The 26,364-nt window shown below is 43.4% G+C and overlaps 1 protein-coding gene across 2 annotated transcripts in view; it reads right to left on the bottom strand.

The window, feature by feature from the left end:
- PKP3 (plakophilin 3) overlaps positions 1-26,364 on the bottom strand; it is a 180,633-nt gene that overhangs the window by 68,313 nt on the left and 85,956 nt on the right. For both annotated transcript variants that reach the window (XM_030201202.1, XM_030201200.1), the window contains 4 exons: positions 20,238-20,323; positions 15,788-16,566; positions 13,240-13,363; positions 11,921-12,125 (listed from right to left, as the gene is read on the bottom strand). In XM_030201202.1, coding sequence (XP_030057062.1) covers positions 11,921-12,125; positions 13,240-13,363; positions 15,788-16,566; positions 20,238-20,323 — 1,194 coding nt within the window. The remainder of the gene's footprint in view (positions 1-11,920; positions 12,126-13,239; positions 13,364-15,787; positions 16,567-20,237; positions 20,324-26,364) is intronic.

Genomic DNA, 26,364 nt, shown 5'->3' with positions numbered 1-26,364 from the left:
CTTTCACATACTTCTAGCAATTTGCTTCACACGAATCACAGTCTATCTATTAAAGGCACAGTTAGCTTTGCTGCTGTTGTACCATCTTCTAATTTCCAACATTCAGGGTTTAGGGTTGTACTGAGTCCAGAGAATGGGGGGAAGATGTCATCCATATTCAATTTAATAATCTATGATTGACCTAGTTGATAAATTTGTCCATGCATCATTACTTGTATCCTGCACTATTCAAAACAATGAAAACCCAATTAGAACCCAGTTATGCTGAATGCCTCCATAACATTCTATGGCAGTGACTTAGGATATGAATTTTACTCCTGTTTTCCAAATTTGAGCTCAAGCTGAGTTTACAATTCAAGTACCGGAGTTATTTCCCTGTCCATGGAGGTTACAATTTAGCTTGTACTTGAGGTAATAGAGAGTGGAGTACTTTGTCCAAGATCACAAGGAGAGCCAGGGTTCCCAACTTTACTACATAGTATTTCATGTGTAATGGTTCGGTAACACTGCCATGCAGGATTTTCGGATTTACTTCTTGAACCTGGTTTTTGCCAATTGGGTTGCCTAGAGCTGGGGAAAACCAATCATTACTCAAAGTGACCATGTTTAGGGTGCATGCATGCTAGGTTCCAACAAGCTGCTGTGATGGCTGGCTAAATGGGAAAGGGTTAAAATCAGAGCTCTCATCAAATGTTCATGATGCTGTAGACCCAAAAGGGAACAGGATGAAATTGTTGGATCAAAAAAGACATAAGAACATAAGAGTTGCCATACTGGGTCAGACCTAATGTCCATCTAGCCTAGTATCCTGCTTCCAACAGTGGCCAATCCAAGTCACGAGTACTTGGCAGAATCCCCAAAAGTGGCAAGATTCTATCCTACTGACCCCAGGGATAAGCAGCGGCTTCCCCCAGATCTACCTTTGAACTTTTTCTCCAGCAACAATTTCCACAGCTTAATTATGCATTGAGTGAAAAATAGTTTCCCCTATTTGTTTTCAATGTAGTTCTTTGTAAGTTCATGGCAGATCCCTAGTCTTTGTACTTTTTGAAAGACTAAATAATCAATTCACATTTACCCATTCCACTTCACTTAGGATTTATAGGCCTCTATCATATTCCACCTCAGTTGTCTCTTCTCCAAGCTAAAGAGCCCCAAGCTCTCCAGCCTTTCCTCTATTTGTTTTTAAACCTCTACCTTACAATATTATCTGATCATTGTGTTATGAGAGCTATCATTCACTCATTGTAATTACTCTCTACCAGTCAAGATTTTAAAGGCTGAAAACCTGTCCCTCCCCAGCAATAACAGATGTTTGCTCCAGGGAATACCAATGGAATTTCTTTCTCAAAATCCATGGAACAAGTTGCAACAGGGGGAATTCTGCAGGCATTCTGGTCCTTTCTCTGAGCTCTTGGCTCATGGCTCTTGAGAGGTATTCCAACAAGAGCAATAAAATATTTCTCTTGGGAAAGAGCTCAAGTCATTTCCAGACTCATTCTAGGACTTATAAGACATTTAATAGTACTTTTCTTTTTTCTTGGTTGCAGGTCAAAAAGCAAATGGGATGAATATCACAAATAGAAAGTGATTGCATAGACTTGTTATTATTCTCTACTCCTCAATCTGTGCTCTCATAAATCCATGTCAAACCCTATGGCATAGGAGCCAGCTGTGTGGGTGCTTGAGCACCCTCAGTATTGAACAAATTTCTTGATTGTGTCCAGAGAGAAGTAATTTTCATTGGTTTCAGCACCCCCAATAATTTTGAAAAGTTGGCTCCAGCCTATTGCACACCATCACCTCTCTTTATTTATTTATTTAATTTTATATTTTACAACCATTAACTTGCAAAAAAAAAAGAAATACAGAGATAGAATGCCTTCATCAATTACAACATTAAAGATAATTATAGAAGATTATTAAACAACAAACTATGACTTCCTTAGACCACAAAAAGAGAAAAGGGGGTGCTTTACAGACAAGGAGATCCAAAAACAAGAAGAAAAAAGAAAAAATAAGTATATGGTCTGTCCTTAGTTTCCAACATTCTATACTTAATCAATAATTTTCCTCTCATTCCTTCGGTGTATTGGAGAGCTTTTTCATATCTAGAAATTTACGGAGTTGTTCAGGTATAAAGAACACATATTTATTTCACAGGTATCTTACTAGACATTTACAAGGATAGACTTGTAAAAATGTTGCTCCTATCGCCCTTGTCTCTTCTCTAAGAGCTAGAAATTGTTTTCGTCTGTCCTGTGTAGTCTTTGTGATATCTGGGAAAACCTAAATTCTCTGTCCACAAAAAGTTTTTAAGGAATTTTTAAAGTAAAGTTTTAATACTGAATTCAGGTCCTGTTCAAAAACGAATGAGACAATTAATGTCCGTCTTTGAGTGACTTCTGAAAGTGAATCTTCCAGTAAAGCTGATTTGTCTTGAATTTCTAGCAAAGGCTCTTGATTCAATGGCAAATTCCCCAGTCCCTTAGGAATTGTCCCATACTGTAAAGGCAAAGGTAAATAGTACACCTTATTTAAAGGGGGAATAGCTGTTGAAGGATATTGTAGAATCTCCAACAGGTACTTTTTAAAGAAATCAGTTGGGGTGACGACTTCCGGTGACGTCACGGACCTGAATGGTTGCCTGATCCCTTAGCTCCGCGCCTACCCGCTTACAAATCGCTTCATTTGCGGTCATCCAGACCGGTAAAAGTGGAGGGACCGGTATCTTAAGACGCGACGAGAACCCGAGCACAGAATGAGCAAAACAACAGCCTCCCAGTCGAGAGAAGGAGAGCGGAGCTCGACGAGACAAGGGGCGAAAAACCGCTCGAGGCGCGTGTCGCCTGATCCGGGAAACTCTTCCGGCTCTGAGTCAGCTGCTTCTAGCGCCGAGGTGCGTAGAACTGCTTTAAGCGCCGTATTACCCAAAGAGCTGGCTAAATGTCTCAAGGAAATCAGAGCAGAGATCAAGGCCTCTAAACAAGAAATTCTCGACCACGTGGACGCCATTAGCCTCGATCTCCGTGAATTAGGGGGCAGGGTCGAGACGCTGGAAGAGCGTGTGGACGAGCAAGCTGAGAAAGCAGAGGCGGCAGAGGCCCGTTTTACAAAACTTAATGAACAGTCTGAAGAGCTGCAATATAAACTAGACGACCTGGAAAATCGCGGGAGACGTCAAAATCTTAGATTTCGTGGAGTCCCCGAAAATGGCAACATGGAAGATGTGCCCACGCTTGTGCGTTCGATATGTGAGAAGCTATTGGGAGAGCAATTGGAGCCAGTAGATCTTATATTTGACCGGGCCCACAGAGCTCTCAGGAAGCCAACAGATAATAGACCCAGAGACATAGTGGTGAGATTTTCATCATACACGCTTAAAGAAAAAATATGGCAAAAAGCGCGCCAAAATCCGCCAGTGGAATATAATGAGGCCAGAGTCTCCGTCTACCAGGACTTATCGCTGTTTACATTAACCCAGAGGCGAGCGATGAGACCCGCGCTGGAAATTTTACAGAAGGAGAAGATATCCTATAGATGGAACTTTCCCTTTGCCCTGAGTGTGGAATTTAAAGGCAAGCAGCATCGGTTTCGTCGGCTGGATGAGGTGTGGAAGTTCTTGCATGAAGCTGATTTGACCACCCAAGCGGTACCTGCAGGGGACATGGCCTCCGCAACGCGAGAAAAATTGCAGCAGTGGAAGAGAGTGCCTCAAAAATCCAAGAAGCAAGACGCTAAGCTGCGAACATGACTGATATGACATTGTGTCGTTGGTAATGATTTATGGGCTGTTAAATCTGTTTCCAGGTTCTGCCTATGTTACTGTTCTAAGCTGTAGCATGGGAGTTGAACTGGTAAGAAGTGGGGTGGTATTCAAGAAGGAGAAGAGCAGAAGGGGGACTGGATGATGGTAAAAACAGAAGGGGGGGGCGGATTGTTGTGAGGGTTTGGGGGATCAGTTGGTGTCTGTTAGGGCGCATTGGGGAGTCCTCCCACTCAGGACCTTAAGGTTCTGGCTGGTGGATGAAGTCCATGGGGTTGGGCCTAGGGGGCTCACAGGGGCAGAAGGTTGGGAGGGGAGGGTGGGAGACTGGTTACAATAAGTGGAGTGGGCAGGTCACTACTGGGATAAATGGGTACAAAGTAATATGGCAATTAGCAGAGCTGTTGATAAGGGCAGGGGCCGACAAGCCTGTTCACAACATGATAGGATGGGCACTGACTTAAAGATTCTCTCCTATAATGTGAAAGGCCTGAACATGCCACAGAAAAGACAAAAGCTATATAAAGAGTTGAGGCAGTTAGGGCCTCATGTGGTTCTCCTCCAAGAGACACACCTGGCGGGCAAATATGAAAGACTTCTCTCCTACTCGGACTACCCGGTGGCGTATTTCGCCTCTGCAGCGGGATCAAAGAAAGCTGGAGTGGCGATCCTAATTCAGGCTGCAGTGGGCGCACAAGTGATTAAGGTAAAAAGGGATATGGGAGGCCGTTATATTTTTTTGCATATAAAAATTGACCAAACAGATCTCACTCTGGCGTCCATTTATGCGCCTAACACGGGGCAGGCGGATTTTTTAGAAAAGGTTAAAAACTCTCTAGCCATTTTTGCGCAGGGTTCTCTGGTAATAGGAGGGGATTTCAATACTGTGATGAACCCCGGACTTGACCGATCAGGCCCTAATAGAAATGAAGGGCAGAGGGATTCCCTGGCTTTAAGATCCTTAGCAAACTCCCTGGGTACGGTGGATATGTGGAGAGTAAAACACCAGAGGGTGCGAGACTATACATTCTATTCCGCAGTGCATAAAACCTATTCCCGTATTGATTATCTATTCTTGGATGCCACATTAGTGGAACGGGGACCTGACGCAGGGATCGGCAGTGTGACCCTATCGGACCATGCCCCAATATGGGTTACTTTGCCAACTATTAGGGCTGAAAATAAAGATAGAAGATGGACATTGAATGTGGGCCTTCTACAGGAGGGGGAAGTGGTGACAGGTTATAAACAAATGCTGAAAGAGTATCTTGAGTTTAACTTGGAATCGGGACCCTCACTCAGCATTGTTTGGGATGCTATGAAGGCGGTATCCCGGGGCTACTTTCTTCAAGTAGCTAGTAAAAAATCAAAGGCCCGTAAAGCGCAGATAGCAAAATGTATGGAGAATATCCGTTCTCTGGAGGAACAGCATAAGGCAAATGGGTCAGAGAGAGTTCTGAGTGAGCTTAGTAATCAGAGAGCGTGGCTAGATTCTGTATACTCAGAGCAACTTAATATGCTACAAAATAAGAACAGGATGAACTCCTATGAGCATGCCAACAAGGTGGGGCGTCTCCTTGCCATAAGGTTACGCAGACAAAAAGTTGACAGGGCAATTTTAAAGATACGGGATTCGGGTGGGGGTGAACTCGCTACATCGGAGCAAATACGAAAAAGATTTGGGGAATTCTACCAGGATTTGTATGCTCAGGAGATTAGCCCTTCCCTGGAATCCATAGATCAATATATAAGAGATAGTGAATTACCTTCTCTGAGCTCCCAACAACAGGCATTACTAAATGAAATGGTTACTCCCAAAGAAATTCAGGAGGCGATCAGTAGTTTGCCATTGAGTAAATCACCTGGCTTGGATGGGTTGCCTAACGAATTCTATAGGAAGTTCGCTCCCGAGTTATCTCCGCTCTTAGCAGACTTGTTTAATCAAGTTGGGATAGGGGGATCATTACCTCAGTCAATGATGGAAGCGTGGATAGCTGTATTACCCAAGCCGGGCAAAGATCATTTTGAGTGCGGATCTTATAGACCCATATCGGTATTAAATACTGATGTCAAAATTCTGGCTAAGGTTCTGGCTAATCGTTTGGCCCCAATTCTCCCAGTTCTCATACACCCAGATCAAGTGGGTTTTGTATCTCATCGCAAAGCGATGGATAATATTAGAAGGGTGGTTGATATTATGTACTTGGCAAAATTAAATAATAAGCCGCTTTGCCTCTTAAGTCTTGACGCGGAAAAAGCCTTTGACCGGGTTCACTGGCCCTTCATGTATGGAGTAATGGAGAATATGGGGTTTGGGACACAGTTCTGCAGATGGATTCAGGCCTTTTATGAGTCCCCAAGGGCTTGTGTTCGGGTTAATGGTGGAAATTCAGAGCTGTTCACGCTGCATAGAGGGACTAGACAGGGTTGTCCCCTGTCGCCCTTGCTGTTTGCATTGGTGATGGAGCCTTTTGCGGCCCAGATGAGGTTGGACCCTATTATTTCAGGAGCTAAAATAGCAGATAGAACTCATAAAATGGCCCTCTTTGCAGACGATGTGCTGCTGTTTGTTACTCGCCCTCAATCCACTCTCCCACATCTCGAGCAGATGATCAGAGAATACTCTGCAGTGTCGGGTTTCAGGGTCAACATGGCAAAATCAGAGGCTCTGAACGTAACACTCACTGATGAGGTGGTGGAGTCATTAAAGACTTCATCCCCGTTTAGTTGGGCTCCCAAACAGATTAGGTACTTGGGGGTGATGCTTACAAGGGAAATGTCAGAACTCTTTAATGCAAATTACAGGGGGTTGGGTAAAACCATCATGGAGGACCTAGAGAGATGGGGAGAACTGGGAACTTCGTGGTTCGGTAGAATAGCCATCCTTAAAATGAATATATTGCCCAGATTGTTATACCTCTTTCAGACGCTGCCTGTGATAATGCCCAGGCGATTCTTGGCTACTCTGCAAGACAGGTTGGTGAGATTCGTCTGGGCAGGAAAACGTCCGCGGTTGGCGAGATCGCTGTTATACAAGGATAGGAAGAAGGGGGGGTTGGGGGTACCCAATCTTACTTGGTACTATAAGGCAGCACAAGGGAAAGCAGCACTTGAATGGTACCAAGATTACCCAGATCGTCAATGGGTGCATATTGAACAACATTCGATGGGTGATCAGCCCCTGAGTGCCCTAATGTGGCTGCCACGGCCTTTTAGAAATCTGGCTGAACGAGCTTGCCCCCCCATAGCTGTTACACTTCACTATTGGGATAGTTTGTTTCCTAAGAGACAATGTGTATTAACCAGGTACACTCCAATTGCATTTAATCCCTTATTCTTACCTGGCACAGTAAAGGGGATTTTCACTAAATGGCGTGAATTGGGTGTGAGAACATGGGGCCAGCTGTTCGAGGCGGAGTCACTGCTGCCATTTAATGCACTGCGGGATAGTTACCCAGGGGTAGAGGGCGACGAGTTTGCCTATTGCCAATTGGCATCCCTTCTCAAGAGTAAGGCTGTGCGAGAGGTAATGCAGCGTAAGAAAATTGACCTGGAGGAGATATGTGAGAAGTTTGAATCTTCTCGGGGTTTGATAGGTTCTTTGTACCGTATCCTGAGTAATCAGGCTTCCGGTGGTGGAAAACATAGGGGAGTCTGGGAGCGGGAACTGGGTGTGCAGATGGGAGAGTCCGAGTGGGAGAGAATAGAAAGAGCAGTTATGCGGGTATCAGTTCATGTTCCCTTGCAAGAGAATGCGGTCAAAGTATTATATCGATGGTACCTTACGCCGGCTCGTCTGCAGAGGATCTTTCCGTCCTCTTCGGACATGTGCTGGAGAAGGTGTGGTCACAAAGGTACAATGGGGCACATTTGGTGGAGTTGTATTAAAATTCGGGCATTTTGGAAAGCTGTACATTCTAGGCTACAGCACTGGTTGGGGTGTGTTGTGCCATGGGCCCCTGAGATGTTCTTGTTTTCAGCTAGGGCCGCAGGCTTACTGTCACATCAGCAGACCCTAGTTCAATATGCGGTTGGCACAGCAAGGGTCATTGTGGCGGCACATTGGCGAAAGGAGGGAGTTCCATCTTTATCTCGATGGCTTAATAAGTTGAGATATGTTCGGGAAATGGAGAGACTAGTGGCGGAACGTAAACAACAAATGGTTAAGTGGCGTTTAGTCTGGGAACCCGTCTCTATTGATGCTCTATAAATCTAATTACTAAATACATTGAATGCCATGAGGGGTAGTGCCTAGTAGTGTCCATTTGGAGGGTGGGGGAGGGGGGAGGGGGGAGGGGGGGATGGGTGGAGAAATTTTTGTTTTTCTGAAAATTGGATAAAAATGTGAAGTTTATTGCTGATGACATAGTTCTATTGAAACGATTGAATGTACTCTTATAAGCTGTAAGGGTAGAATCTTGTATTAGAATAAGCATGTGGTACTTTGTTAGTTTTTGTGGTTCCATTATGCTGTTTCAATGATTAATAAAGACTTCTTGCAAATAAAAAAAGAAATCAGTTGGGGTTAATCCTGCAGTCATAGAAAAGTTTAAAATCCTTAAATTCAATCGCCTATTGTAGTTTTCAAATTGTTCAATTTTTCTAGAGGTCAAAATTTTATCTTTAATTAACATATCAGTAGTAGATTTTAAATCTTTTACTTCCTGTTGCATTTGTTGTATCTGATTCATCGAGTCTAGCTTTACTTTTTCTAACGAATTAGTTAATGTTTCCACTTTATTCACAAGAAGAGTCGTTACTTTAGCCGACTTTAAATCTAATGTTGTCAGAGCCTGAATAGCTCTCCAAATAGACTCCAAGGAAAACTCTGTGGGAGCTAAAAGCTCTCCGATCACATCTCCTGTGGCTTGGGCTGGTGCACTGCCGATTGAGGCGCCTACAGGAATGTCTTCCGAGTCTGTTGGTTCCTCTGCACTTCGCTCAAGAAATACAGGGCACGGAGGAGGATTGAGATCCAGAGGTGATAGCGATATCTCTGGGCCCAAGAGAGCCAAAGCTCCTCCTTCAGCTCTCAAAGCGGGATCATCCGTTCCGGCTTGTGGAAGACTCGTCGCGTAACGATTGATCATCTGCTGGATCGGGGAAGATGTTCTGGCCGACGGCAGAAGACCCTTTACCGTTCCCTTTCTTTTCGTGTGAGGCATATTGAGGAAGAAATAATAGTAAAGACGCCAGCAGCAGAGCCGTTCGAAACGCTAACGTGTTCAGGACGCCATCTTGGCACCACCCCGTGCATACCATCACCTCTAAAAGTAAGAACATGGTGTTGGTAAGGTGGGCCCTGGAATTCACAGGGATGGAGGAGGGTGGAGATTAAGGGTCAGAGGTCATTCTCTTGATTATGGGAAATTTAATCCCCTCTAAAACCACAACACAAAAACAAGTCTTAAAATATTTTGCATTCACGTGCACAAGCCAGGAAGGTAGAAGAAAGCAGTGAGGTGTCTGAAGGAAGATCTCTAAACAATAGAGAAGTAGAATACAATAAAGAGCCAAACAATTGCCACTAATTGTCATAAAGGGTATGCGGACAGACTTAAAGATCTCAATATGTATACTTTGGAAGAAAGGCGGGAGAGGGGAGATATGATAGAGACATTTAAATACCTAGGGGGAAAAAATGCACAGGAGGTGAGTCTCTTCCAACTAAAAGGAAGCTCTGGAACAAGGGGGCATAGGATGAATGTGAAAGGGGATAGACTGAGAAGTAACCTGAAGAAATACTTCTTCATGGAAAGGGTGATGAATTTGTGGAACGGCCTCCTGGGGAAGTGATGGAGATGAAAACATTACCTAAATTCAAGAGACCTTGGAACAAGTATGTAGGATCTCTAAGGGAGTGATAGGGAGAGTAGATGGCATGGATGGGCAGACTGGATAGGCCAGGTGGTCTTTATCAGCCTACATTTTTCAATGTTTCTATAAGAGAAATGATTTAACATTTAATAATAAATAACAAATAAATAAAAACACATGTGAAGGGTGATTCTATAACAGGTGCTTACATTTACATACACTTGTGTGCGTGAAAATACAGATTACTAGTACTTTTGTAAGTGTACACTTATGCATGTAAGTGCTAGCAGAATGCCTCAGCACTATTTTGTAAGGACGCATGTAAAGGGCATAAGGCATAAATGCAAGAGGGGCATTACACATGGCTGGAGCATGGGCAGGGCTCCCACTTACATTGGTAACTAGAATATTGCAGCTTACACATGCCCTTGCTGCATTCACATGACCACAGTTACGTCAAGTCTATGGCATATAAACGGTATGTTACATTGGTATTCCGCATATCGGATTTTGGGCACCCAGATGTCGTTATAAAATAGGCTGTCACTGCGTGGCACCAGGGTGCCTAAATGGAGTTGATATTCAAAGCTATTGAACTGGGCAAGAGGTCCTGTTCAGTTACATCGCACAGACTGCACCACAAAATATTGGCTCTGACCACCATGGCACTGGCCAGTTAGTTCCGGTACAGTCCAGGGGCTGAGCTGGGGAGGAACCAGGAGTTATATGGGCACTGGTGATATTCAGTGCTGGTGCCTGCACAGCTAGTGGGGCATATAAGACACAAAAAGAGCAGTCCTAACTATACCCAGTTAGCTATGTGGGTACAGCGCTAGATATTAGCCATATAACTTCTGGGCACTGCCCTAGACCCGGATAGTCACTGCCAGTTTTCAGACAGGGCCTGACAATGAATACCTGGGTATTAAATAATAGCCCCAAGCTCTGCCCTAAGCCTACCCCAGCTCCTCCCCCAACTCAAACATCTGACCTTCCCTACCCTACCATTCGGTAGTCCAGAATCACTCCCCCACATCGTCCCCCCATTGCATGCAGCATCTGTCTCCTTTCCTACCTCTCAACCTTACCCATCCCATGGTGTCCAGCATTTCTCTCCTTCCCTACCTTTCAATTTCCCCCTCCACCATCTGTCGCCTTCTTTCTGCATCCCCTGTGAGGTGTCCAGCATCTCATCCCTTCCTCTGGGGCAGCAACACTGCAATCAGCATTAAAGAAGGGGCAGAAACTGGCAGACCTCAAGCATGCATGGCTGCTCAAGGCCCTGCACCAGCCAGCTGCAATGTGTCTTCTGTAATGTTGATTTTAGTGTCTTTGCTCCAAGGGAAGGGAGGTGAGAAGCTAAACACTTTGCAGTAGAGGGAGGGAAGGAAAATTTGATGGTGCCATGGCTTCCCCTATTGTGATGCCTATGTAAATTAGTCATCAGCAGCCAGCATTTAAAGAAACACTAACTGCCACTGGCTGAATATTGACTGGCAAATCACTAAAAAGCACCATGACCAAGTTTTGCTACAATCCTGCATGAAAGATATTAAATTAAAAACTGCAAGAAAATTAAATAAAAACTGTGTCAGACTTCTGTTCATGTATAAACTCATGAGAAGACTCTGTCAACTCTTTTTGCAATGAATATTCTCCAGATCAGTAACATATTTCCTCTTTGTTAAAAAAAAAAAAGTAGATAAAGCCTCCAGCCACTGGCATAGCTAGGTGGTGCGCCAGGGGACCCAACGCTCCCCCAAATGGACTTCAGGTGGTGCCGGTGCTTACTTTTCAGCTGGTCTGTTACATTTACACTGTGTATGTGCACACCTCTCTGCTCCCCCTGGCATCACAACCTGGCTACACTTCTGCCTCCAGCACTTGGATTAAGCATATAGGGTTAACAATCTACAGGTGTAGTGACACATGAGGATCGGGCTATAATTGGTGCAGATTCTTTAAAGGTGAAAGACATCAGCTGGTGACCAGTTAGGCATGGTTTCATAAATTCTAGTACTTGAAATCATACATTTTCTTTCTTTGAACTGTGTTGCTAATTACCTGTCTCCCATATTGGCATCTGCCTTACACGTCCTCCACAAAATCTGTATTTAGGAGATGAAGTACCTTCTAAAGCAAGACCACAAATCTCAAAATGCACTATAATTGCAATAGAATTAAAACTGGCCCTACTGAAGCAGAGACATTTGATAACACTTTCCTAGCAGATTTCTACTAGTGGGACTCTCTATCTTGCCTTTGCTATGAATAGATTTTGCTAAGGACTATTGCTAAGAGCCATGGAAGTCTTGAGTACTACCACCATGCTGTCACCTGTTGCATTCTTCCGAAGTTCATCATCCTGCTCTTTCAGCGCCAGCATCAGTTCATAGATGCCATTTTCCTCCACCAAGGCCATCTTGTTCTCAGGGTTGTCATAGATAAGGTTACGCATGGCTCCAGTGGCATGCCGTTGTACCTCCTGGTTTGAGTGGTTAAACAGCTTTACTAGTTTGGGAATAGCTTGCAGACTCCGGGCCTGAGGCAGGAAGAGAAAAGGCCACTGTTAATCTCTGGCAAAATAACATTCCACTAGTAGATCAAACACTCATGCGCTGACTGGACCCAGATTGTATTCTTCATTTGTTTTTTCACCAGTGCACACAATGTGGAGTGGAGGAGTAGGTTGGTAGTTAGAGCACTAGGCTAAGAACCAGGAAAGCCAATGCTCAAATTTCACTCATTCTCCTTATGACCTTGGGAAAGTCGGTTAACCCTCTATTCACTCATGTACAAAATTTAAGGGGTCATAAGAACATAAGAATAGCCATACTAGGTCAGACCAATGGTCCATCTAGCCCAGTATCCTGTTTCCAACAGTGGCCAATCCAGGGCACAGGTACCTGTCAGAAACCCAAATAGTAGCAACATTCCATGCTACCAATCCCAGGACAAGCAGTGGCTTCCCCATGTCTGTCTCAATAGCAGATTATGGACTTTTCCTCCAGGATCTTGTCCAAACCTTTTTTAAACCCAGATACTCTAACCACTATTACCACATCCTCTGGCAACAAAATCTGTATCAAAGAAAGTGAACTTTTCTAAACATTCCTTTGTCAACCTGACAATAGATTTTGTTTGCAAAGGTTTTTTTAAATATAAAATAAACACACACGCACACACACATAAATCTTTGGAAATAAAGGGCCTGATTAGACCGCGAGAGTTAACCAGGCTGACTCCTGTGGTCGGCGCTGAGCTTGGATATTCAAAGCTGGGTCATTTCCCGTGACTAGTATTGAATATCTGGGTGTTTTCTGGCCAGTTTCAACTGAAACCGGCCAAAGTTAGGCCTCCTATTTCAGAGGCCGAATTTGTCCGCCAAACATAGCTGGCAATGTGCTGAATATTAATGGAGAGCCGATTATATCATGCAATATAACTGGTTATCCGCTAAGTGCTATCCAGCAATATTTAGCCGGAGATAACTGGCGATCTCCCACCGAATATCGCCAGATAGCCAGTTAAATGGTTTTAAATACTGGGCAGAAAATCTATTGTCAGGTTGACAAAGGAATGTTAGAAAAGTTCCCTTTCCTTGCAGACGTAGAGCTAGCAGAGTACATATGCATTATGTCCTCCTCAGTTCTCACCTGTTTCTTAGCATCATTATCACTGTAGCATTTGTGCTGGATATAGGCAGCTCCCAACACCTGCAGGTTAGCATCACTGGCCATTAAGTATTTCACTGCTGAGGGCATGTCCATATCATCAAATCTGAAAAGTGGAGGGGAGTCACATCAGAATGCTGCGAGCCTGAAAACTTCCTATCCAAAATTACAGCAGAACTGCCCAACTCTTTTCAGGGTAACCATAGCCCAAGCTATTTAAAATCTAGCTATCTAAAACACAAGTAATGGTGATGGCTGGTTCTCCAACATTAGATATAACCGAATCTTTTGTTCTTGATGGGTTAGGGATTAAAATAGTACAGAAAATGTGTACTGATTCTACCTTATGCATGAGAGATCAGGTTAAGAAATTAGTGAGTACAATATTTATGAAGTTAAAATTGTTTAGGCATTTAAGATATTTTCTTTCAACTGAGAATTTTAGACTAGTTCTACAAAACATTATTATACCATCGTTTGATTATTGTAATAGTCTATTAGTGGGTAAGTTTAAAAAGTTATTAAGAGCTCTCCAAACGGCTCAGAATGTCACAGCTCAGATTGTTTGGCCTAAGTTGGTTTTGACCATATTTTTCCAGTACTGATGAAACTGCATTGGCTTCTGATAAAGTATCATATACAGTATAAACTGTTTTTGTTAGTTTTCAAAGTTAAAACTGAATCGGTGTCTCTTATTATTTCAGAAGGTTTACAGTTATACAAGCCAGTGAGATTTCTTAGTTCTGCCGATTCCAACTTGTTTGATTTTCTCTCGTTTCGAGTAGTATGTTTTGAGCAACATAGACATGTTATTTTTTATATTATGGGACCAACACTCTGAAACAAATTGCCAGCTTCTTTGAGAATGATCAGATCTTTAATTCAGTTTAAAAAAATATTAAAAACACATCTTTTTCAGTGTGCTTTCATTGCCAGTTAAAATTGGGAATGGGATTAGAAACAGTATCTGGTTATTTAATTACTGGAAAAACTACAATGTTTTGTTAGTGATGATTATTGTATTTTATATGTTTTTATTGCTAATTTGTATGTTAGCTTGTACACCGCATAGAATGGTAAATATTGTGGTATGTAAGTTTTGTAAATAAATAAATAAATATCTATATCTATATATACATTTATTTACTAGCTGCTGCTCCTACTTCTCTCCCTAGCCAACCACTTCTTCCTATGCACCTGTTTCTCCATAGATGTATTTGGGGCCCTTTACTAAGCTGCATTACCTGTTAATGAGAGGTTTAATGCACTAACAGCTAACACAAAGATGTGCTAACCTGCCTTGCATTAAAAAAAAATCCATTAGCACACAGTAAGTTGCATGTTAATGTAGTTTTTGGTTAGGAGGCGTTACTGGGTGGAGAATGGCTGTGGAGTGTTTCCTGTAGTTAAAGTGCTGTTAACACAGAGGCACTTGCTGCGCCGAAATCCAAGCATATTCTATAACAACGCGGGTAATTGACATAACAAGCTAATCAGCGCTGTTTACAGCACTTAACAAGCAATAAGAAGCACTAATTGGTAATAATTAGAATTTACGCGCACAGATCCCTAAGCATATTCTGTAACATACTGAGCCTAAATTCTAATGTGCTCATCTTAAAAGGGGCGTGGTTATGTGCGGGGAAATGGGCGTTTCATGGGCATTCCAAAATTTACACCACATTTTCATTGGCATACTTTTAGGTGCTGGAATATCAACTAAGTGTATTTTATATACTGTGCCTAAATCATGTTGCGGCTTATAGAATATGCTTAGTTAGAAATCTTTACCGCGTGGATCTTTTAGGTGCCATATGTAGAATCTGGCCCTTAGCATCTCCAAACCAGAAGACAGTAAGTGCCTCGGCATTAAAAATGTCTTAGTTCTAAGCATTAATGCCAACATTACCACATGGCCTGAATAAGAAATAAGGAACGCCCTTTCTAGATGCCATGTTAGATCTGGTCTGAGTGCACTTTAGTAAAACTCTACAAGAGTTTGCACCAGAATGCCCAAACGTTCTGATCCAGGCATGAGGTGAGAGACTGTTAAGATGTCCCCTGATTTTAGATAGACTGTTCTGTATTCCTCTTAGGATAATTGATATATGACTGTCCTGAGAGGTGCGAATGGACAATAGCTAGGGTTGAAGCCTTGGAGTTTGGTGCTACTGTTCCTGATTCAGGATGCTAGTATTCTGGGTTCTATAGAGAGCTGTGGTCTGTGGCCATGGTCAAGGATTGTTCTACAGATGACTGAACTAGACATGGGGGATTACAAAAGGGGGAAAACAACATAACTATGAGTGCCATAGACCAATAGAGGCCAGTTTTGATTGAGAAGAATTCCAATGGAGTAGGACGACAATGCTGGGCCCAAAAATTAAATAAATAACAGTGGGGCAATAATAATATTGACTGCATTATATAAAGAATACCTAAGAGATCCTTCTCGGCACAAAGCTGATTTGAGGCACCTCTATCCTTTTCTTTCATACTCACTGCTCTCTTTCTGCAGAAGCCCACTTACCCTCCTGTAAATGATTGTTGAGTCATCAATCCCTGAGTGCCATCGAAAATGTCCACACCTCTCTGATCCTGCAGCTGGTGGCTGGATTCAGTCAGGCTCCGCACAGAGGGAGCTCTTGTGCTATACTCTATCATCCCTGGGTAGGAGGCTCCAACACCATGCACCTGCTGGACATTACCAAAGGAACCTGAATTTGGGCGGAAACGATTTGTGCTCTGGAAACGTTGCAAGGTTCGCATAGCTGGTGCCCTGATGGTCCGATTCTGAGTAACTTCCACTCTGTCCACCCACTCTGCACCATCTCTACCCAGGCTGTTACTTCTTTGAAGTGTTGGATTCATGGAGGAGGTGCTGACCTGTTTTTGTATGACATAGGAATTGCCATAAGCACTACCTCCGACTCCAGCACTGCCCCCTCCAGTGGTACCACCACCATTGTATGTCTGCATTCTATAATAAGATCGTGCTGATGGCAACTGTTCTGAGATCATACTGTATCGGTCATCCACACCTGTGTGAGCGACTGGTCCATCACCAATGCGTAGGGAACGCAGGGACATGGTGTCAAAGTCCCGCCTGGTGCCATAACTGCGTTCATGGAAGGATACTGGTCTGGTAGTTTGCATGGTACTGTAAGTTGTGTATCCCTGCTGACCTGTCTGGACTGGTTGCCTCAGTTGAGCTGAAGTACTTATTCTCCTGTTAACACCACCATCCACTGCTGAACGAGAGGACCAGGTTCCTGTCTTTCCCGCACTATAACCAGCAGGCTGAAATGTCTGCAAAGAAGATGAAATGGAAAATAAAAAGAATTAATTTCCCTCAAAAAACCTGAGTTTTATGACTGCCTTTTCTGCTCCAGACCTAAATTCCCTTGTTAGTACTTTTTCCCTTTGAAAGAAAGGCTATTTCCTGGAAGGTCATTTTTGAACCCCTCAGTACCACATCATAATCTTTCAAATAATGCACTTTGTGTTCTTTATCATTTAGCATCATTTAACAAAACTCAATATGCCATGGTAGAGAGGACACAATATAACATAACATAACATAGTAGATGACAGCAGAAAAAGACCTGCACGCTCCATCCAGTCTGCCCAACAAGGTAAACTCATATGTGTATACCTTACCTTGATTTGTACCTGTCTTTTTCAGGGTACAGACCGTATAAGTCTGCCCAGCACTATACTCTCTTCCCAACCACCAGCCCCGCCTCCCACCACCGGCTCTGGCACAGACCGTATAAGTCTGCCCAGCACTATTCCCTGCCTCCCAACCACCAGTCCCGCCTCCCACCACTGGCTCTGGCACAGACCGTATAAGTCTGCCCAGCACAATTCCCTGCCTCCCAACCACCAGTCCCGCCTCCCACCACTGGCTCTGGCACAGACCGTATAAGTCTGCCCACGACTATCTTCGCCTCCCAACCACCAACTCCTCTTCCCCCCACCGGCTCCGCTACCCAATTTCGGCTAAGCTCCTAGATTATAAGTCTTGGCACATTACCTCTACTAATAGGTATAAGAACAGACATACCAGTCTGACTGGTCATACCAGCAGACAAACATTAATATCATGAGAGGTGTATGAAGAAAGGTCACTCTAGGTGGATAGTGATGGCACTACTCTACCACATTTTGATAGGTAAGTTGGCTACAGAGGTTAGCTCTCAAAGGATTAATCGAGCAACAATTATTTTACATTCCCAGTTCAGTGCATTCTGGGATGTTTTTTTCAATGTAAGAAAAGGGCTACAAATCTCTGAATGCATTAGAATGGTTGTTTAAAATAATCTCTAGGCCTATGTGGTAACCCCACCACATTTTGCATACAGTAGAATAGCTGTGCCACATCAAAGCTAAGCTTAAAGCCAGCCATTCTGAGAGAGCTTAAATATTTCAGTGTCAGACACATCCGCCAACTCCAAGTCATCAAGAAGTCCTATTACTAAAACATGTTAATAACGGGCTTAGCACATTTTAACACGGGACATTCCCATGTGTTAAGCCCATTTCTAGTGGGTCCCTAAAATAGAGCTTCTTTTTTTTGTTTTTCTTTGCAGGTCTCACGCTAATTTTTCCATTAGTGCATGAGACCTGCAAAAATATTATTAAGTCAGGAGCACTCACCACCTCCCACATTAACCCCATGTTATCTAGTTAGTGCAGACTAATGTGAACACAGTAGCTGGATAATGCTTCCATGCCCATTCCCCATCTACAACCACAAACCCTCCAGAAAAAATGTTAAAAAAATAAAGTGTGCAGTTAAATTAAAGAGCTCTCAAGCTTCCAACTCTTACCTCCAATTCCCTTTTGCAAATGTATAAACTGCATAGAGAACTGGAGACAAGGGGACTGGCTTCAAGTATCCCTGATGGCTTGTTGGCACACATAGGTAGAAAGCAGTTGTCAAGTTATCTGACCTCAGTAGGGTTCCAGACACAGTTGCTCATTTCCACACCTATATGGAAAACTGTCTCCTTGTGCAAGGCCATTGCTGGATGTAGAGCTCCATGAAAAACCACACCCCATTCTCCTGATCTTGCAGCATTTCACTCCACAACAGCAAATGTTGCAAATGTACAGCTAAAGACTGTATTTCCACTTATTTTGTGAAGCAAAACTCAGGAGTTTGTATAAACATAGGAGTCCTTTTACAAAGGGTGCTAAGCCCTTAACGTGAGATTGACATGCAAGAACAGGCTTCCTCAAAATGAGTTAAAGCATTTTGTGGTATTTTGCCTATTAGCGAGATGCAACCCACATGTTACTTATTTTTTTAAACTATTTTTGGGAGAAGGCGTGTCATGGGCAGACAGTGGGTATTCCCATGTATTCCCACTAGTGAATTAATGTTAGTGTGCACTAAGGGCCTTATTCTATAAAGGCTATGTTCCTAAATTTACGTTCCTAAAATTTATGCTCCTAAATTACAAGCATAATCCATTTTGGAGCATAGATTAGGCTCGTAATTTAGGAGCATAAACTTTAAAGAATAGGGCCCTAACTGGTTAATGCAGGGTTAACACAGAACCACTTAGTGCCTCTTCAGCATTAACTGTACGCAGGTGTCATACGCTAATGACAATATTAGCTCTCGACTTGCATTAAAATATTTTAAATAATCTTCATGAGTGCCGCGTTAAATCTGAGCTTAGCAAATGGGAAAGTCCCATATTAGAACACACTAGGGGCACTCATACTGCCAATTTGCCGCACATCATTTTGGCACTACCACCGGGCTATTGCAGGAGCCCGGTGGTAGTGGCTGTCTCCAGCACATGCCATTTCTGGATCTTAAAAAATATTTTATATTGTTTAGCACTGGGGGCTTACCCAGCAGTTACGGCCAGGTTAGCGCTGGAGCACTTACTGCCTCCTAAATAGGTGGTGTTAAGGGCTCCCTGGGAAAAGGCCATGCAGCAAGTGGTTCACTTACTGCACGGTCATTTCTTTTTTTTTTTTTTTTTAAAAGCCTTTTACCCACTGTGGTAAAAAGGGGCCTCGGTATGCAGTAAATCTACACACCAAAGCTACCGCAGGGCCCCTTTTATCACAGCTTTGTAAAAGGGACTCTAAGCCTGGATTTTACTGCACTTTAGTATAAGGGTCCCATAGAGTGATAGATATTGAGCGAGACAGGTGCTGTATAACTCTCAATGGATCACTGATAAATTTATGGATTCTGCTACATTATTGGTTACTTTTCTTTTAGTCAGATTGTGATTGACTATTTAAATTGTTTTTCCAGATGTGATAATAAACTTTTAGTGTATACTTGGGAGAAAGAATCATAGGAGAAAATTATTAGCATTAAAATCTAGGATTTGGGCAATAGATGCTCTTTACATTTTTCACTATCCCTGTAAATGTCAAGTAATTTATTAGCAGAAGAGTTATGCTTTGTTTTTGAGCCAGGGCAGTTATCTGATTTTTTGATTGCCCATTCTCAATAGTTTGGATTAGGTATGTCGGATCTAGAACAGTTTATTGATGGGTTAGACTTGGAAGGGGAGGATCAAATTTAGGACAGGCTGAGGGTTTTCTGGGAGCCGAGCCTACAATTTATCCAGAGAATGGAGATATTCAGCTTACTATCTGAATAAACTTATCCATATAAGTGACTCATAAATAGCAGCCATAACTTTCTACAGACAACTTACCTATATAAGTTTAAGATAGTATACTCAGCAGTCAAGCTTATATAAATAAACTGACCGCAAATCCACGTAAAGTTATCTAGCTAATGTCACACTGTGCTTTTCAGCACAGATATCAGTGGCAGGTAATAAAATGATGCCAGACCATATAAAACAAAAAAGGATTCTCTATAATCAAAACTGCTCACAGTTTTGGTTATAGCAAATATTTTTTTTGTTTTATACGGTCTGGCATCTTTTTGATTCTCTTCCTCATTAATGTTGTAGGTAATAAGATGACCACCTTACCGCAGCTTTTTGTTCAGTGCTGAAAACTTGAGAACGGGAGCTGAAAGATGGCATTGTCCCATATTGGTACCTAGATGTTTTGTTTTCTGTGGGAGATAGACAGACAGACATTATTAATCAATTTCTGACAAAATAAAACTCTGGCACATAATTAACAAAGAGTATGTACTGCAATCAACCACAAGACAACTGGAGGAGGAAGACAAGAGCCACCGCTGTGCTCAAAGGTCTGTCTACTCTCCCATACCCCAGTGCATTGTCCACCAGCTAATAAGAGGAGGCAGTGAGCAGCATCTCTTAACTGCTGCTTCCTTCCCTGCTGGTTTTCTTCTGCAGTCAGACTCAGAGGAGGGACATGGAGGCATTTGTGAAAATTTTAAAATGTGTGCATATTTTGAAAGGGGGGTGGCAGTTTGCTTCTTTGACTAGGCCCAGGGCCCATGAAAGGGTTAATCCTGCCCTGGATAAAACAATTCATGAGTCACAAACTGGAAACAGCTTTCATTCCCCTGCTATACAACTCTAGCACATCTAGACCCAAGCCAACAGGATCACAAACCTCCACTATCTAGAATACATGAGTGTCCACCAGGCCCCACAGAGAAATAAATGTTGATTCAGAAAGGGTAAGTGTAAGCCCTGCCTTATGTTTCTCCACCAAATTAATTTTATTGGAAAATTTCTAGTGAGGGTCGTAGAGGAAATTAGAGTGCCGTCATCTTAGTTTCTACACATATACTTATAACATTTTAGTCAATGCTGCATTTATGATAGCTGTTGTAGAATTTATATTTTAGCAACAAGACCTTTTTGCGATTGACTGGCAAAAGTACAAATGAGAATGGAGTGGATTTAGCACCGTTCACGGAAGAGAGTGTGTATAAACAAAATCTAAAGGTGGACAAAGCCATGGGACCGGATGAGATCCACCCCAGGATACTGAGGGAGCTCAGAGAGGTTCTGGTGGGTCCTCTTAAAGATTTGTTTAATAAATCCTTGCAGACGGGAGAGGTTCCGAGGGATTGGAGAATGGCGGATGTGGTCCCTCTTCACAAAAGTGGCGATAGGGAAGAAGCTGGAAACTACAGGCCGGTAAGCCTCACCTCGGTTATTAGAAAAATAATGGAAGTGATGCTGAAGAAAAGCATAGTGAATTTCCTGGAAACTAATAAATTGCAAGATCCGAGACAACATGGTTTTACCAAAGGGAAATCGTGCCAAACGAATCTCATTGAGTTCTTTGATTGGGTGACCGGAGAACTGAATCAGGGACGAGCTATAGACGTAATCTACTTAGATTTCAGCAAAGCTTTTGACACGGTTCCCCACAGGAGGCTCTTAAATAAACTGGAAGGGCTGGAGACCACGTGATGCGATGAGCTGAGCAGGACGTGACTTGCTCTAGCTCCGAGACTCGCTCCCCCTAAACTGCTTAATTAACAATAAAGCGGCAACTACCACCATTAATCAAGACTACAAGTGCGTATGGACAAATATATTCAAAAATCGCCAGGTGGTATGGCGCTGCGCACTGCAAAGAAAGAAAAAAATAAAGCGGGAACCCTGGATGGAGTTATGGCGGAAGGCCCGGGAATCGCGGCAACGACGCATAATTTTACAGAACAGCAATTGATTCAACTGACCTCTGCTATCGAAAAAGCTTGGGCTCCGAAATGGTCGGCGTTGCATGACAAATTAGATCAATATCAGACTGCGGTGGATGGCTTGGGGATCAGGACGGGAGATCTGGAGGCCAGAATGGCGGCCCTCGAGGATGAAACACGAGGTTATGGGCCAGATATCCATAGTCTGCAAAAACAACTGAAAGAACAAACTGCAAAGTTGGAGGACCTAGAGAGCCGTTCGCGGAGAAATAATGTCCGTATAGTTGGGCTCCCAGAGCAATTACCAGAACGAAATCTAGAAACCTGGCTTGAAAATTGGCTAGCAAAGGAACTGGCGCTCACGGATTCGTCTGGCTCGCTGGTAGTGGAACGGGCACACCGAATAGGGCGAAAAATGGAAGCAAACAATAGGCCAAGAGTGGTGGTGGCGAAAATCCTTAATTACAAACACAAAATCGAAATATTACAAGGATTTAAACTAAAGAGAGACTCACTTAAATATGGTGGACGCAATATTCTGATCTTCCAAGATTACACAACATTGGTTCAGGAGCAGCGTAAGAAATTTCACCCATTGTGCTCACAGTTGATTGAGAAAAAGATAAAGTTTGCGTTGCAGTATCCCGCTAAGCTGCGGCTGTGCATTCAGGATAAATGGCAATCCTTTAATAAAGTGGAGGAAGCACAGGCGGCTCTGGCGGAACACCAGCTGTTGGACAGTACGTAGAAAAAATGAACAAAACTGTGTAAGAAGGCATAATTGATTGTGAGTAGGATCTTCACAGGGGAAAATGGGGAGAAAATATGTTGTATAAGAATGGGGGAGGGGGTCTCAAAGCATAGGCACGTGGTTTTTACATTTTCGTAGGCATTGCGACCTGGGAAATGTTTCGGGGTAGCATTACAGGATGGGGTAATGGGAAGTATCGGGAAGGGTTGGGAAGGGATTGGGAGGGGGGGAGGGCAAAATATATTTTAGTATGGCTCAGTCAAAGCAGAGACCTCGAAGGCACAGTATTTATCCGAGGGCAGGACAGAGAGCAGATACAATCAAAGCATGAGACACACAGGGCAACGGCTAAAAGTCAAAAAGGGCGCCGATCATTAGGGTATCACATTCAATTTAGATCATGCCCGTGCGAATAATAACATGGAACGTGGGAGGGTTTTCCTCTCCAATTAAGCGGGCAAAAATACTGGCAGCCCTGCGGAGACACAAGGCAGATATCGCCTATTTACAAGAAACCCGCCTGACAGTGGCAGAACACAATAAATTAAAGAAAACCTGGGTAGGAGAGGTGTTTGCCAGCTCCCCCCGGGGCCGTAAAGGTGGTGTTGCAGTTTTATTTAGAAAAGGATTGGCGTATAAGGCCTCATTGATAGCCACAGATCAGGCGGGGAGGTATTTGATGTTAAAGGTATGGTTGCAAGGGATGGAAGTAAATTTGCTGGTAATTTATGGGCCTAACACACATGATCCTGAGTTTTATCAAACAATAATGAAGTTATGCAATCTAAACGGAAACCGCCCATTACTGGTAGTGGGAGACTTAAATTTGGTAATGGACCCAGTCCGGGACTGCACAAATCCAGGCTCCTCTCATTATCAAGGACATAGGGGAGAGACACTACCATGCCTAGTACACACACAAGATCTGGTTGACACATGGAGAGCCTTACACCCAACAGAAACAGATTTCACGCATAGATCTCGGGCGCATGGGACGCAAGCTAGGCTGGACTATATATTAATATCACGTGGGGAGTTCCATAGGGTGCAGAGGGTAATTATAGGACCGGAAGAAATATCTGACCATGCTCCAGTGTGGCTGGATCTGGAAACTAATATTGCAGAGTCATGCGGGAAAAGATGGAGGTTCCCGGCATATCTAGTAGCAGATCCACAATTCCAAAAATATATTAACAAGAAGTGGGATGATTTTGAGGCAGATAATGCGCAGCATGCGGACCAAGCATCCCTATTTTGGTCGACCTCTAAGGCCGTCCTCCGGGGATCCATTATAGCTTATGTCTCTCTTAAAAAGAAGAAAGTGGCAGCTAGCGTACTTTTACTAGAAGCACAATTGAAACGAGCACAGAAAGCTTATGCGGAGAATCCAACCCCAATGAGGCTAGAGACGTTGAAAGCCACACAGGTGTCCCTTAACACATTGCTGCATGAAAGAGAAACACACTCCCAAATATATAAGAAATATACAGTGGGGGAAATAAGTATTTGATCCCTTGCTGATTTTGTAAGTTTGCCCACTGACAAAGACATGAGCAGCCCATAATTGAAGGGTAGGTTATTGGTAACAGTGAGAGATAGCACATCACAAATTAAATCCGGAAAATCACATTGTGGAAAGTATATGAATTTATTTGCATTCTGCAGAGGGAAATAAGTATTTAATCCCTCTGGCAAACAAGACCTAATACTTGGTGGCAAAACCCTTGTTGGCAAGCACAGCGGTCAGACGTCTTCTGTAGTTGATGATGAGGTTTGCACACATGTCAGGAGGAATTTTGGTCCACTCCTCTTTGCAGATCATCTCTAAATCATTAAGAGTTCTGGGCTGTCGCTTGGCAACTCGCATCTTCAGCTCCCTCCATAAGTTTTCAATGGGATTAAGGTCTGGTGACTGGCTAGGCCACTCCATGACCCTAATGTGCTTCTTCCTGAGCCACTCCTTTGTTGCCTTGGCTGTATGTTTTGGGTCATTGTCGTGCTGGAAGACCCAGCCACGACCCATTTTTAAGGCCCTGGCGGAGGGAAGGAGGTTGTCACTCAGAATTGTACGGTACATGGCCCCATCCATTCTCCCATTGATGCGGTGAAGTAGTCCTGTGCCCTTAGCAGAGAAACACCCCCAAAACATAACATTTCCACCTCCATGCTTGACAGTGGGGACGGTGTTCTTTGGGTCATAGGCAGCATTTCTCTTCCTCCAAACACGGCGAGTTGAGTTCATGCCAAAGAGCTCAATTTTTGTCTCATCTGACCACAGCACCTTCTCCCAATCACTCTCGGCATCATCCAGGTGTTCACTGGCAAACTTCAGACGGGCCGTCACATGTGCCTTCCGGAGCAGGGGGACCTTGCGGGCACTGCAGGATTGCAATCCGTTATGTCGTAATGTGTTACCAATGGTTTTCGTGGTGACAGTGGTCCCAGCTGCCTTGAGATCATTGACAAGTTCCCCCCTTGTAGTTGTAGGCTGATTTCTAACCTTCCTCATGATCAAGGATACCCCACGAGGTGAGATTTTGCATGGAGCCCCAGATCTTTGTCGATTGACAGTCATTTTGTACTTCTTCCATTTTCTTACTATGGCACCAACAGTTGTCTCCTTCTCGCCCAGCGTCTTACTGATGGTTTTGTAGCCCATTCCAGCCTTGTGCAGGTGTATGATCTTGTCCCTGACATCCTTAGACAGCTCCTTGCTCTTGGCCATTTTGTAGAGGTTAGAGTCTGACTGATTCACTGAGTCTGTGGACAGGTGTCTTTCATACAGGTGACCATTGCCGACAGCTGTCTGTCATGCAGGTAACGAGTTGATTTGGAGCATCTACCTGGTCTGTAGGGGCCAGATCTCTTACTGGTTGGTGGGGGATCAAATACTTATTTCCCTCTGCAGAATGCAAATAAATTCATATACTTTCCACAATGTGATTTTCCGGATTTAATTTGTGATGTGCTATCTCTCACTGTTACCAATAACCTACCCTTCAATTATGGGCTGCTCATGTCTTTGTCAGTGGGCAAACTTACAAAATCAGCAAGGGATCAAATACTTATTTCCCCCACTGTAGGTTAGAGAGATATGGTAATCGACCGGGTCGCATGTTGGCTCGGGCTATAAAGACCTGGAATGGCCCAAGGACAATTGATGCGCTTAGAAATCGACAAGGCCAGCTAACTAACAATCCAACACAAATTGCAAAAATTTTGGCTTCACACTTTGCCACTCTATATAAAAAAGAACAGCTAGAAAGCCCGCAGAGGATTAGGAGATATTTGACACAAACAGGACTCCCTAGGCTGACAGCTGAGGAACAGCAAGCCCTAAACGCTCCTTTGACGGCAAAAGAATTGCAGGCAGTAATAAAAAAACTGAAGTCATACTCGGCGCCAGGGCCAGATGGATTTTCAGGCGAATTTTATAAGATGTTGCCACTGAAGGCAAGAGGGGCATTGATAGACTATTTTGAAGAGGTGATAGAAGGTGGCCAGTTGCCCCAGTACGCTAATACATCAACAATTACTTTAATACTAAAACCAGGTAAACCAAAAGAATTAGCAGAGTCGTATAGACCCATATCGTTATTGAATGTAGACATTAAAATACTAGCAAAAATTCTGGCGGAGCGCATGGCCGATGTTCTTCCAAGACTGATAGGACCGGACCAAGTGGGATTCGTTAGGAATAGGTCATCGGTTTTAAACGTACGAAAGGCCCTGGTAGCGATGGCTAGATGCCAGGAAAGGAGAGACCCCGCGA

This window comes from Microcaecilia unicolor, chromosome 4 (genome assembly GCF_901765095.1).
Source record: "Microcaecilia unicolor chromosome 4, aMicUni1.1, whole genome shotgun sequence".
Classification (NCBI taxonomy): Eukaryota; Metazoa; Chordata; class Amphibia; order Gymnophiona; family Siphonopidae; genus Microcaecilia; species Microcaecilia unicolor.
This window is presented reverse-complemented; position numbering and strand designations above follow the sequence as displayed.